At 44.1% G+C, this 14,805-nt stretch overlaps 1 protein-coding gene across 7 annotated transcripts in view; it reads left to right on the forward strand.

Moving 5' to 3' along the window:
- SYBU (syntabulin) overlaps positions 1-14,525 on the forward strand; it is a 66,950-nt gene extending 52,425 nt beyond the window's left edge. For all 7 annotated transcript variants that reach the window (XM_003782399.1, XM_012810381.1, XM_023517222.1 and 4 more), the window contains 4 exons: positions 2,707-2,809; positions 8,317-8,520; positions 10,565-10,714; positions 12,697-14,525. In XM_003782399.1, coding sequence (XP_003782447.1) covers positions 2,707-2,809; positions 8,317-8,520; positions 10,565-10,714; positions 12,697-13,795 — 1,556 coding nt within the window. In that variant the 3' untranslated portion in view covers positions 13,796-14,525. The remainder of the gene's footprint in view (positions 1-2,706; positions 2,810-8,316; positions 8,521-10,564; positions 10,715-12,696) is intronic.
- Positions 14,526-14,805: the final 280 nt, after the last annotated feature.

The raw sequence follows: 14,805 nt of genomic DNA on the forward strand, positions 1-14,805 counted from the left end.
GGATTATCATCTTCATTTAACTGGGAAACTAAAGCACAGAGATGCAGTAACTTGCCTAAAGTTCTCCATTTATTTTATTTTATTTTTTTAAGTTACCCATTTAGTAAGCAGTAGAGGTAGGGTTTGAATCCAGGCCATCTGACTCAGGGTCTTTTTTTTAGGTTAAGTATTCTCTGTGTATCATTTTAGCAACCCAAAAGAGCGTTGAACTCCAAATCTACCATACCTAAGTTGCACACACTATTTAAAGGAAATGGATAAAGAGTGCCTCGCCTTCCTTATGTCCTTGTTGCTAACTAATTGATAAGAGTGTGTGGAGGTTCAGGTCTCCCGTCTTTGTCGTAGTTATTTTGCTTTGAGTAAACGAGGAGGGTATATCAGATAATGTGTTTAAACTAGCTTTCCTGTGTATCCTTAAAAAGACTATTCATTTTACATTGTATTAACTAAGCTGGAAATAGTTGTGAAGCGGCATGCACGTTTTTCACTATATATTATTCAGATGGTCTTGAATATAGCCCTGGATGTATCTTCTACTCTCTTTCCCATGTGTGGAAGATAAGATAGAAAAGGACTGGAACAAAATGACCTTAGGCCCTGCAAATATGTTAGGAGTCAATATATTGAGTTCCAGTAGCAATAAAATACAGAACAAAGTTGTCCTTTCAGTTCAGAGAACATCATCACCACAGATCAAAAGCATCATGAGGTAACAGTGGATTTTTAGCAATAATCTATTGCTGTTCTAGAATATCTGGTTTTCTGCAGATAGTTAAATTATAATTGATTGGTTTTTCATGTGTCTTTTAAGAAATGACAACTCAGTGTTTCAGAGTAATAATTTCATCTTAGAAAGTAATATCTTAAACCTGGTGGCTGCAGCCACAGGATCTATTTGTGAAAATTGCCCACCTTTATCATTTAAGACCCAGCCTGAGAATTTACTAGCCGACAAGGCTGAATTAAGCTGTTAGGACTAGCATGATGCTGGATTACGCTACCAGCCAGGAGACCTTGAGGTTGTAAAATACTACAATTCAGCAATGCATTACTCATAGGCAACTAAATAACTTTAGGAAGCTTCTTGGAGCTCATTACATCATTAAACAAAGTCTCTGTAATTCAGAAAGAATAGCTGGTCTGAGTCCTGACAAATTGCCACCCCCCTCTTACTAGAATTCTGCTGGGAGCTTGGAGTCACTGCTGTCATCTTGCTAATGGGTCAGTCTTGTTTTCTTTCCAACAAGAGGCTGGACTTCATGCGAGGTCCTCAAAACTGGGGAGTGGATTTTTGTCACTCTGCCTTGCCATTGCTTACCTTCCGCAGGGAGGGGACTCTTTCTGTCAGCGGGCCAGAGTCTGGCTGCATCTTGGCCTGTTAGGGAGATGTAATGCATAGTTGGTTTATTCAGGAGCCTCTCCTGTTCCCCCACTTCTTCCCACTGCCTTGCCGAGGACAAAGTGTGGCATAGAAGGAGCAGCATGAGGATAGCGTCCCAAGCAGGACTGATCACTGACAAGCCTGAGACGAAACAGTTTCCTCAATAGCAGAATAGTAAGATTAATCTCTTACGGTTGTCAAGATTAAGTGATACAGAGACATCGCCCTATATCATCACTTAATGTACGAGATGCGTACAGGGCCTGTGAGCTTGAAGGCATTCAGCAAATAGTCCTTATCGTGATCATTAGTGTTCATTACTCACTAGAAATGCAAGTATTTAGACTTCCCATGTTTCAAAATTGTGAGCTCCTCACACAAATTGTGTTGTAGGAGTTGATTAGTAAAGTCAAATAAAGTTGAGTATCTAGATTTATTTTCCAAAAGTACATTAAAATTTCATCTTTAAAAAAATTCTTCTTTTTCTTCTTTCCATTGCTCTATCTTGCCTCTTCTCCCCCACCTCACTTCCCAAGGCAATCTACAGGAATATTTCCACCGTTACTCTTTCAGAATTATGTCTGTCTGTTAGAACTCATTTATAGGAATTCTTCTACCACACAGGATGTTACATTATAATTAAATACCCAGTTCTAGTCCGTACTCATAATTTTTGTGAACTATTAAACAACTTTAGTCCTAGCCCTTGTCCAAAGCTAAAATTTCAAATTTCAGTGTAATTCCCAGGTTCCGTCGCTGTCATTATGTTTGGAAATGTTAAATTCCTGTTTTTTTGTTAAGGCTCTAGTCTGCATAGAACTGACTCTACAGTCGGGGAAAGTCAGTGAGCAGGTAGACTGCTTCTAACTGGTTGACTGTCTCTAGACATAATATGCCACATTCAGGCGTGACTACCTGACTACAAAAAGCCCAAAGATAGCTCTCTACTTCTGCGCTGATAAGGACCTGGGGTTTTTTTTGTTTGAAGTTTGGGCCGCAGGCAGGTGGTTGAGTGAGAGCCTTCACACCAGAGAGCCACGTTCCGCCCCTCTTGGGTCGCTCTGGGTCCTCTGCTGCCAGCCCAGCTGCCTTGTGAAACCAGCCTTTCTGCGCTCTCAGCTGTGTTTATGGAATGACCTCGTGTGCTGGGCCTTCTCCCGTCTCCTCCGAGGAAAACGCGGGGAGCCTGGCAGCTCTGGAATCTTGGCACTCGCCAGTTAGTGTGCAGACGCCGAGCCAGGGACGGGAGGCCGAGCTCCCCGGCCAGCGCCAGCGTGCTCTGGGCTTCCTGCCCTCACACTGCTCTCTCCCCTGTTGTTTTTCAGGTAGCGAAGCTGATTTTAGCTCCTCGAGCAGCACGGGCAGCATCTCCGCTCCAGAGGTCCATATGTCTACTGCTGGAAGCAAGAGGTCCTCTTTCTCACGCAAGTAGGCACTGTCTCCCGCTGTGTAACTAAAACCCTTCACCAGGGGGACTTCCCTGGACCTGTGTAGCCGTAGAACCACCCAGATGACTGTGCATTCGCATTTTGTTAGTATTCAGTGAGGTTTTTGGGTTTTGTTTTTTTTACAGAGATTCTAAGTTGCTATTTTCCTGCCTTACCTAGTGTTGTCACGTGGCTTGCCTGTTTGTCCACCGTGGCTGACTCTGATCCAGCCCCTGGCCGTGTCCACCCTCCTCCTGTTCCTTCTCTCTCCCTTAATCGCCTGTGTACTCACCAGTAGAATAAGCTACTAGTCTCCACTTCCCACCCTGCCTCCCCTTCATGAATTTATTCTTTCCTCTGGCTGGGCTTCCATTATATCTCTTTGTGAAGGACATACTTATCCTCAGACCACTCCCAGCATTTAACCCGGGAAGCAGTAAAGAAAGTGTCAAGTTCATAGTGTGCAGTTGGCTGTTACTATGAGACGCCATACCCATGTGGGCTCTGACACCATCTGCCTTGGTTTAAATGCCACCATCTATGAGCCATATGGCTCTGAGCAAGTTGCTGACCTTCTCTATGCCTCATTTGCTCATCTGTATAATAGAACCACTCACTTCATAAAGTCTGGGTCGGTACATAGTAAGCATTAGTAAAAGGTCACCATGGACAATGTTATTTAATTTGAGGGAAAGAGGAACTATGGGAAATGAGAGCCATGGTTCACATTTAATGGAAAGAGTTGTAAGCCCCAGGATTCCCTCCCTGCCACCACTGGGTTTATGGATTTATTCAACAAGTGTTAACTGAGCACCTGTGATAAGGAAACAAAACTTCCTGAAAATTATATTCATCCTAATAGGGCAAGAAAGACAATAAATGGATAAATAATATAATTATTTTAATAAACACATAGGGAGAGAGAGTGATGTGCCTTAGATTGGCTTGTCCCAGGGGGCTGCATTGGCGAGGTGCCCTGAGCAGGACTTGAAGGCAGATGGATGAGCCACAGCATCCGAGGGCATCTCAGTTCTTGGCTTTATCAAGTCAACTTGATTGTCCTGTCCAGTGTCCTTATTTGGAAAAAGGAGGTTGGACTAAATGATTCTTTAAAGTCTTTTTTTTTTTTTTAGAGAAAAACCATTTAAATTCTAAAAGCTTATATTTCCAGGACTTGGCAAGCAAATATTTCTTATTTTTCTTGGCTGAGTAGAAGATTTAGCCAATGTTTATAAAGGGACCTGAGACCCCCAGGGTGCAAGTTTATTGTTAAAAATAAAGCTGAAGCCAGACCAATCCATAACAAAAGAGAGAGGTCCACAATAAAAAAGGCACATTGTTCTGTCCTCACACCCCCTGGATAAAGGGCCTCTGGGATTACAGGGCATGAATATAAATACTCTCTGTATAAATCAGAGTAGCTTGCTCTGAGAATAAACCATTCATCTAGCTCAGTGATTTTTTCAACTGGTGTGCCATGGCACACATCTTAGGTATGCCTCCAAAATTTTTAAGGCCTGTTCATTAAACTATTCTTGAAATAAGTTCAAAGTACAGTAAGTATTTTTTTTTTTTACTCTTTCTTCAGATGAACATAATTTAAGTATGCCATGGAAGCTTACCTGTAGATTCCAGTGTTCTATAAAATAAAAAAGGTTGAAAACCACTGATCTAGCCCATTCAAGAAATTGCCACGTACCCATAGTACAAGATCCCAAAGAACATAGATGAAAAAAAGGAAGACTTCTAGGAGAAGCCAGCTGTATTAAATATTTCAAAGGACTTGGTCTTTGTGGTCACGTCAGTCGTGCGGAGTGACTGAGAGAAAATATTATAGTCTGAAATTCATGGGATCTTTAAGTGATCAAAAATGATATGAAATAAGTAAAAAGAATTATGTGCAAATCAGTTATATGCTTAGCCTAGAATGTATTGTAGCCAAGCAATAAAAACTTCCTGGTTTAACAAAAATTAATAGATGAAAAATTGATATTCGCAATATTCTATTATCCCGACTTTTAAAAAAAATCTATACCAAACTCGGTAGTAGCTTGAGATTTTTTTTAATTGGCTGGTTTCTCCTATGGTGAGTGACCTTTCACTAGGGAGAAGTAGGTCCTGGGAGGGAGGCTGGGTGGGAGACAGGAGGAACAGGCAGAGTGGGTGGGAGCGTTTTCACAGGTGATTTTGGAAACAAAAGCTTAGAGACCTACAAATTATCTGGTTTAATAGAAGGCCACCTCTGATGATATTTCTAAGGAATTCTCTTTAATAAACTAAAACCATTATCTATTGAAAAGCGGATAGAACTGAGAGGGAGAACACAAAAAAAAATGCTTGGGATATAGAGTCAAACTGGACTTGAGGTCAGCCTCCACTATTCATTATGTTTATGACCCCGAGCCTCAGTTTCCTCTTCAGGAAAGTGGGGTAATAATAGCACATACCTCACTGAGTTAAATGAACTGCTATGGGTGAGTGCTCAACACAGTGCCCAGAATTGAGTGAAAAGGCCAGTAAGTGGGTGTTCTTGTCAGTGATGGTACAAGTAATACTAACAGCCACAATGCTTCTGCTTCTGCTTGTAGCGGTGGCAATCACAGTGATGGAGATGATATTTGTCTGCTAGGGCTTCACAGCCAAGGACCACAGTCTGGATGGCCTAAACAACAGGCATTTATTTACTCATGAATCTGCAGGCTGGAAGTTCCAGGTCGAGGTGTCTGCAGCATCGATGTCTTCTGAGGCCTCTCTGTGGCGCTTGTGGAAGGCTGTCTTCACCTTGTCTCCTCTCCAGTCATGTCTGCTCAAATTATCTCTTCTTCTAAGGATGCCAGTTAAATTGGACTGGGGCCTACCCTAACTGCTTCATTTAACTTAATTATCTCTTTTAAAAGCCCTCTCTCTAAATATAGTCACACTCTGAGATACTGGGAGGTAGGGCTGCATTTTAGGAGGGAGCGCAGTTCAGCACTCACAACAATCGTGATGAGGAGGATGATAATGACAGTGATCGTATTGGTACCTGAAAGTTAAGGGCCCTGGCTGGGGTCTAGACATTCAGCTGGGTTACCCAAGGGGTTTCCTTCTTCACTTCTTTCCTCTTGCTTTCGGGTTACTGCATCTGGGTCTGCAGAAGGGTGCAGGGTCAGCAGAATTTGCAGAACTCTTTGTGGACTGCATTATTCTCGTCCAGCAGACCAAGGAGGAGGGTGGCATGCATGGAATTCCAGCGTCTTCTTTGAAAATGCTTTTTATGATCGTCGATGTAGAGTTTATACCCATATGTGTTCGCATTTGCACTAAACTAAATGAAAGGAACAGAATGGATAATTTGAGCATGTTTCTTTTCAAAAAGTTAGCAAGTACAAACAGTCTAATAATTTATTTTCTAAACAATATTCATAAATCATCTGGAGTAAGCCTAGGGTGACTGAAGGTCCTTGCCAGAGGTTAAGGTGGAATGGAATTCCCCAAGTAAACACCAGGGATAGCTCTTTACATTCTTTCCTAACTTGCAATAGTTAATGTGACGATGAGAAATATGGAGAATTAAGAAATAGTCCGTCTGGTTGGTGCCAGACCTAGAAGTGAAGCATGGAAAAGAGAATCCAAGCCAGGGTGCGTGTTCCTTTCAGCTCCTCATGAAGTTCTTTCTACCCTGGGCTGCTGAAGCGGGCTTGTCACGAAGCCATCAGCCCATCTGTTCTGTATAAAGTGTCCTCAGGAAAAGGAAAGAGAGTCCATTTGAATGATTTTAAAAGCAAAGAACTTTTAACTCTAGAATTTGGCAATGTCTTATTTATGTGTGATTTGCTAGGGTGAAAGCCAGTTGAAATTGTATCTGATTTTAAATAACTGATTACAGTGTTGAAGCCAAGTATCTCCACATACATGCACGCATTCCCATCTACACACATAGCCCATTGACATGTGTTAGTTGGATACCTCTGTAATTAACATTGCAAAGGGAGAGATTATTAAAAAGAAGTACTACTACATGAAAGGTATCTTGTTCTCTTGTATTTTTTGTAATGTCCTCAAGTAATAATCCTGACACGGAACTATTACCTTGTTTTAGTCATTTCAACATTCTCAGGACGCTTCCTTACACTGTAGGTGTCAAATCTCTGGAACTGGATTAACAGTGAAGTCAGAACAAGTTTATCCTATAACAATGCCGCCAGCTGAGTTGTCCTGAACCACTTATGAAATGCACTTACATGCGTTCTTAGATTTGTGTGTAATCCACATCCCCATATGTTAAGTGGCTTCCTTACCTAAGTTCCTGGTAAGTGGCACTGCCAGGGACTCAAACCTCATTTGTTTACTCATCAGTCATTTAGGGAGCACCCACCATGTGCCAGAAGGTCATGGCGGGTACAAAGAACAGGCTGTGTCCCTGCCCCCAAGGATGCGCCAGGCTAGCAGGAAGGACAAGCAAGTAGGCAGTTGTAACCCGTGTGATAAGAGAAGGAAGAAGTCAGAGATGGCTTTTTAGAGGAGGTTCCTGTCAATCTCCAAGTAGGAGAAATCCTGGAATCATCCAGGGGCTTATATAAGGGAGCAGAACATTCTAGGCAAAGGAAATTGTACGTTTAAAAATGTAAAGATAGTTGAAAGCACGGATCCTTCAGGAAACTGTAAGTCAGTTTGGAGTGCTGGACCACAGCAGGAGGAGAGAGGAGGGATGGAGAACGGGATCATAGGATTGGATGGGGTGGTAGATCTGGGAGCCATTGCAAGGACTTTATTCTGAGGAACTACAGATGGGCTTTGAGGAGGGCAGTGATATTCCAATTCCGTTTTAGAAAGGCCACTGCAGCCACAGGCCAGCCTCCTGCTGATGAAGACCAGGCAAGAGGCAAGGGAACCAAGGTTGGTGGGAGGGGTCTTACCGCATTTCAGCAGTTAAATGATAAAGGCAGTGTTAATGGGGATAAAAATCTAAGTGGTCAAAATTATAGACTTGATACATTTACGTGGGCCCCTTTTATCCTGTTTTTCTCCTCCTTTTAAAGGGAACTCCCTTATTTCCATCTTCCAAATGAGCCACCTTAACTTTACTTAACCTAACATGAACCAAAGCCAAATACTCCTAAGCTGAAACAGGTGTACTGGAACAAAAACCACATCTTCAAAACAGCCTCCAAAGTAAACCTAAGCCAAATCAACATTTCACATTGTGTATGTTCTTAGCACGCAATTGGGCTTAATCCAAAACAAGCTCTATGGTCAGAAACTATTCGAAAGAACAACAAAGGGAGAGGTTGCTTGTGCAAATGATACACAGAAAGAAAATCCCAGACAGGTGGGAAGAAGGTGGCCCTTGAATAGAGTTGCACGGACAATGATAATAGTAATAAGATGTTAGATAGTCTGCCCTAATACATTGCCCCTTTAGGTTGGATTTCCTTAGTCGTAACTAGCTTTCAGAAGAAGTCAGGTGTGAGCAGTCGGCCATCCCTGGCCCCAAGGATTTTAACATTTTTTGTGCTTTGCTCCCAGTCGAGGTCCCCATGGGCGGAGTAATGGAACTTCTTCCCACAAGTCTGGCAGCAGCCCACCGTCCCCACGGGAGAAGGACCTTCTGTCCATGTTGTGCAGGAATCAGCTGAGCCCCGTTAACATCCACCCCAGTTATGCACCTTCTTCCCCAAGTAGCAGCAACTCGGGCTCCTACAAAGGAAGTGACTGCAGCCCAATCATGAGGTGAGTCCTGTTCACCTCCTAACCTTAGTTCATCCTACTTGATAAGCTTTTCTTTAAAGGGGAAAACACAAATGGCCGGGTGGAGAGGCTTAGGCCTCTAATCCTAGCACTGGGAGGCTGAGGCAGGAGCATCATTTGAGCTCAGATTGAGACCAGCCTGAGCAAGAGCAAGACCAAGACCCCATCTCTACCAAGAACAGAAAAACTATCCGGGTATTGTGAACACCTGTAGTCTCAGCTACTCAGGAGGCTGAGGCAGGAGTGCCTGAGCCCAGGAGTTTGAGGTTGCTTTAGGCTGGGATGATACTGCTGCACTCTAATTGGGGCAACAGAGTGAGACTCTATCTCAAAAGAAAGAGAAAAAGAAATAAAAATGTATTACAACTCTTGATCCCCTGCCTTACTCTGCAACAACACACTTTATTTTCCTTTTCCCACACTCAGCTAATCCTTCACCAGCTGGTACGGAAAGGGCACAGGCCACAGTTTTTAACAAGGTGTGGAGTTCAGGCAGTTCCTGGGCCTGAGGTGGGGGGTGGGGAAATGGCACAGTGGCAGTAGGAGGGACCTACTGGTTTCCCTGAGAACAAGGAAGAGTCTTACATATGCTCACTTATCCATGCATCCAAAGACTCACTGAGTCCCAGGAACTGAGCTCAGTACTGGGGAGAGAGCAGTAAGGGAGAATGTTCCTGTGCTCACTGCTCAGGGGAAAGGGAGACGTTAGCCATCTAATGATAAAAACATGTCACAATTACCTGGCGGGCACTTGTTGCTTATGAGTTGCTGAAAGGTAGAAGGGGGGTCCGGTAGTCTGCAGGGATCAGAGGAGGCCCCCCTGAGGGAGTGAAGGGCAGTGAGATCTGACGGGCAGCAGAGAGTCAATAGAATGGCGTGGGTGCAGAGCAGAAAGAAGGAATTGCACATCCCAGGGGACCAGGACCAGCGGGAACTGGACACTGGACACCTCAGGGAGCCGGCTGCACAGGGGCGGGGATTGGGCCCAGAGTCAGGAAGGAGCTGGCAGCCCTCCTCTTTCTGTCTTCTGCCTTCTGGGACTCCCTACAGCTTTCCTAAGTCAGCTCTCTTACAGCAGGGATGCCCAGCTTCTGGCTAGGCCTGGGCAGGGCCAAGATTCCAGTCAGGGCTGTTTTATAGAATGCTGAGCTCCTCTGTGCAAAACACCCTGGTCAGAGTGGATGGAGTAGAGGAAGGAACTTGTTCCCTCTAGAAGGAACTTTCCATTTCCACCAGATCAGCACACTCACGTCAGGGATGGGTGTCAGGACAATTTGAATTCATCTAGTAACAATCAGGATCTTGAGGCAGCAGCATGCTGGGTGGGAAGTTAGGTCGTCTTGCTCCTTTCCATCCCTCCCACCTTTCCCACTCATTGTCCTGCAAGTTACCCTGGCTGACCGCTCAGCCTGTAGACAATTGTGTATTATTTTATATGAGGACATTCCTAAGCTGTAGAAAACCTTCCTTCTCTACCATCCCCACCCCTCCACAAACCCACACCCCTCAGCCTTCCAAGTCATGAACACTCCCAAGGTAGGCAAGTGTACTACAGTTTACCTTCTGAAGGGAGGTCACAAGTTACTGGGGTTTAAGACCCAGCCCACAGCTGCCATTCTTTCTCAAGCTGTTAGTTGTGTGTCTTGTTAATAGTTTAGGCAGCTACAACAAAGTACCGTAGACTTTGGTCCAACTCTTTTGAGCACCATAGAATAAATACTATAGACTTAAGTCCAAGATCAGGACTCTGGCATGGTCTAGTTCTGGGAAAGGCTTTCTTCTGGGATGTGGACTGCCAAGTTCTTATTGTATCCTCCTAAGTTAGAAAGAAAAGCTCTCCAGGGTTCCTCAGACAGGGCACTAACCCATTTATGAGGTCTCTACTCTTATTAATCACTACCCAGAGGTCCTACCTTCTTGGGAATAGGGGACACGTTGTGTGTTACTGTAGCATTGTGTATTACTTTATTTTGTATAGAAAAGGAAACGGTAAAACAGTAACATATCCCGACTTGGATTGTTTCAGGAGGTCAGGAAGATACATGTCTTGTGGTGAAAATCATGGTGTCAGACCCCCTAATCCAGAGCAGTATTTGACTCCTCTGCAGCAGAAAGAGGTTACGGTGAGACACCTCAAGACCAAGCTGAAGGAATCCGAGCGCCGACTTCATGAGAGGTGAGCCTGCATGCCTTGCTAAGTATGGTTTAAGACAGTTTATTTTCTATAAAATGAAATGTGAATCCAAACTATAGGGAAATAGAAAAGAAAAAAAAAAGATTTCATTTCAACTTTTGTCAGATTTTTAAAACCAGTCTTTGAATGGTGCTTTTTCATAACCCTGCGATTTGGCTGTTCCAGGAGTCACACGGCCCTATACAATAGAACAGGCATCCTCAAACTATGGCCCGCGGGCCACATGCAGCCCTCCTAGGACATTTAGCTGGCCGCTGGGTGTTTTTGCTGCTGCTGCCTGTCCTGCTTAGCAGCCGACTTGTCCCAGGGCCAGCCCTCCAACGGTCTGAGGGACAGTGAACTGGACCCCTGTTTAAAAAGTTTGAGGACCCCTGCATTAGAGGGAACCTCTGCTCTCTGTGTGTGCATGCAGCTTTGACGTGAAGAATTGGGTGTGTGCAGGACTGTTTTTAAATGATAGAAACACTTGCAGGAACAATCTTACGCTGGCCGCAGAATGGGTCACACACAATGGGCCAATTAAAACCCTGTTTATCTCTGTGCCAGAGTGGATATCTGCCTGCATTGTGATTCCTGAAAGCTATTTCTGTGCTGAAGGAAGAGGTTTGTTAGTCTTGGCCAAGTGTTAAAAGTTAAAAAAAATAAACAAACAAAAAAGCCCACGTGTAAGAGATCTTAACTCAGAGAGAAGACCTTTAGCATTTTAGGGGCAGGCCAGTTTTTCTGCTTGATGGTGTCCCCCTGGAACATTTTGGGACAGTCCAGAAGAGCTCTGATCAGCCTAGCTGTGAGCTCACGGGGACGGCCATTTGCGTTCTCTGGGAGCTGAGGTCTGATTCAGCGCGTGGCTACCTGATCAGCCCAAATCTCCTTCTCTGTGGATCTGGAGAAGACCCAGGGACTTTGGTTGATAAAACCATGGGCACATTAGCGTGCAGGCTGGGAAGAGGGACATTCTCCATCTCCCATATTGATTTGGTTCCCTAAATACCTAAAAGAGGCATGGGACTCAAACTCACCTCTGGGATGAGTTAGATCCCACTTTCTGGAATGTTTAGTTTATGACTTGAAAACACCAAGGGAGAATTTGAGCGTTCAAAGCAGGGAGCAGTGGGAGAGCACAAAACGTGAGAAACAATTCAAGCCCAAACTTAAAGAACCATTGCTAACGTGACTTTATGTATTATGTGAATCCTGACTGGTCTTCATAGACATTGGAGACACATATTTACACTGACTGTGAAGAAATTACATAGAAGCACAAGTTTCTTGACAAAGATCTTCCTGTGAAGGATCTAAAAAGTGGGATAGCTTCTCCTCAGTGTAGGATGAATTCAATATTATCTTACCTGAAAAGAGACAGAATAAACAGATTTTCACAAAGTCAAGCAGAATTTTATGACTTAAACATGTCTAATTACCAATGGGATAAAAGAAGAACCATTTTTCAAGGGTAAAACTTCTCCGTCCACATTTTGTCTTTATTTAATAGGTAATTAAAAGTTAAGTGAGCTTTTTCCCCCTTGAAACTATATACATTAAGAACAGGAAGTTTATGGAGATAAAAGCAACTCTAAAATATGTTTCAAATAAAAATAAAGTATCTCTAAAATAAAATACCTCTCAAAGATAAAAGAGACTCTAAAGGGTTTCAATAATAAAATTTCAAATGTTACATAGTGAGCAGAAGATAAAGCTTATAATGTCCTGAGTACTCAAGAAAAAAGAAAAAGGAAATGATAGCTGTTTTGAATCTGAATCTGATTACTGTTATTACGTTAGCCATTTTACAATTCAAGGAAGAAGTTCATGGCTAGTACCTGCCAAAGAAAAAATTTCCAAAACTGATTTAGCTTCTGTCCTTCGAGTGGAAAAGTATGGGCTCTTGGCTGTGTGATTGAACTGCTTGTCGCCTGGTTCAGACTTGACGTTTATTTCTAACTATGCTTGTCTGGGCACTCTAGGGAGACTGAAATTGTGGAGCTGAAGTCCCAGCTGGCCCGAATGCGGGAAGACTGGATTGAGGAAGAGTGCCACCGGGTGGAGGCCCAGTTGGCACTCAAAGAAGCCAGGAAAGAGATTAAACAGCTCAAGCAGGTCATTGAAACCATGAGGAGCAGTTTGGCTGATAAAGATAAAGGCATTCAGAAATATTTTGTGGACATCAACATTCAAAACAAGAAGTTGGAGTCTCTGCTTCAGAGCATGGAGATGGCGCACAGTGGCTCTCTGAGGGATGAACTGTGCTTGGACTTTCCCTGCGATTCCCCTGAGAAAAGCTTAACCCTGAATCCGCCTCTTGTCAAGGTGGCAGATGGCTTATCACCGGAGGAGCAGGTCATGGAGGAAGGGGCTGAGAGAGAGCTGTTGGTGGCAGATAGCGCGACCCACAGCGCAGATCTGTTTGATGAGATGGTGACAGCCGCGGCCATGCAATCTGGTGACCTGGAGCTTGATGGTTCCAGCCCCGAGGCTGAAGTCCTGGAGCCGCTCCCCGTGGTGTGTGGCGAGGCCAGCAGTGTGGCAGTGGAGCGGGCCGTGCAGACCGACGTGGTGCCCTACAGCCCGGCCGTGCTGGAGTTCATTCAGAATATGCTGCAGCTCCGGGACCCTTGTCCCTCGAGCTCCGCATCTCCTGATGAGTCTGGGCCTGACTCCAACGAGAGTTTCCTGGAGTCCCTCTCTGCCTTAGTGGTCGATTTGACGCCAAGAAATCCAAACTCGGCCATCCTTCTGTCTCCCGTGGAGACCCCACCCGCCCCGGTGGATGTGGATGCCCCCGCCAGCCACCTCATGAGAGAGCTGGATTTTGCAGCCTGCACGGAAGAAAGGCTGGATGGGGTCATCCAGCTGCCGCAGGGCAGCGCGAGGCAGTACTGGAGCCGCAGTTTCCTGGTCGATCTCCTGGCTGTGGCTGCCCCCGTGGTCCCCACCGTTCTGTGGGTATTCAGTACTCAGAGGGGGGGGACAGATCCTGTCTATAACATTGGAGCCTTGCTGCGGGGCTGCTGTGTGGTCGCCCTGCACTCGCTCCGCCGCACCGCCTTCCATATCAAAACTTAGCTAGGAGTCGTTGTGACCGTGTGCCAATTTGTCCCGTGTGGGTTGTGCCAGGCGTAGGAGGTCGGTCCGTGGCGGTCTCTCTTCTGTCGTTCTGCTCCTCGGTATTTGATTTGCACTATATTTCATTGAAGCCTCTTCACTGTTTAAAACTGGAGGTATCTTCACAGGCATGGAGGCCCGATTCCAGTAATTGTCCCACCAGTACGGTTATAGAAAGCATGCTCGTGACCCTGCCGTGTCGTCCGAGGTACCCGTTCTTATCCTAGTGGTTCAGGAAGAGAAAATGCAAAGTTTGCACTTTGAAGACAGCTTCTCTAAGGCTGGCATGTTATCTCCTTGCTTTGCTTCGTGCCGTTTTAAAAATGTGTAATTGTTCAGCATTCCAATGGTCTTGTGCATAGCAGGGGACTGTAACCAAAAATAAAAATATATTTGTGTAACTGGTTTGAAGAAGTCTTGAATAGCTCTTTAGTGTCTTACTTGGGGTTGATAAAGTTTGAGTGTTTGCAATTTTTTACTAAATGTAGCTCTGAAGTCTTAAATGGCTTGTTTGTTCTTGAACCTGTTAATTGATGAAACTGTTATGTAAGTTTACATTGTACTAACTTATTTTTGGCCTATTATATAGAGTGTTTTATTGGAAATTGTTTGTAACCACACACTTTAGCATGATGAAAATAAAGATGAGTGTTTCCATCTAAATAAATGTTTTATCCTCCTGTAAGATAATGTCTGTGAGTTTACTTCTGTGTGTAACAAAGAGTAAATGAAAAGCAGAAAACGAATACCATCTTCATTAATAAGGGTCTCTAAAGATGGAATTAAGAAATGAGAAAGATGGAAAAATAATTGTTAAGGAAAGATGCGGATTTCTTTTTTTTTTTTAAGATGCAGATTTCTCACAATGATATAAAAACCATCATTTCTAAATAATAACAGCTTTGATTATTTACTTTTTTTTTTTTTTTTTTCAGTTTTTGGCCAGGGCTGGGTTTGAACCCGCCACCTCT

The sequence above is a fragment of the Otolemur garnettii genome, unplaced genomic scaffold (genome assembly GCF_000181295.1).
Source record: "Otolemur garnettii isolate 467f Iridium unplaced genomic scaffold, OtoGar3 scaffold00004, whole genome shotgun sequence".
Lineage (NCBI taxonomy): Eukaryota > Metazoa > Chordata > Mammalia > Primates > Galagidae > Otolemur > Otolemur garnettii.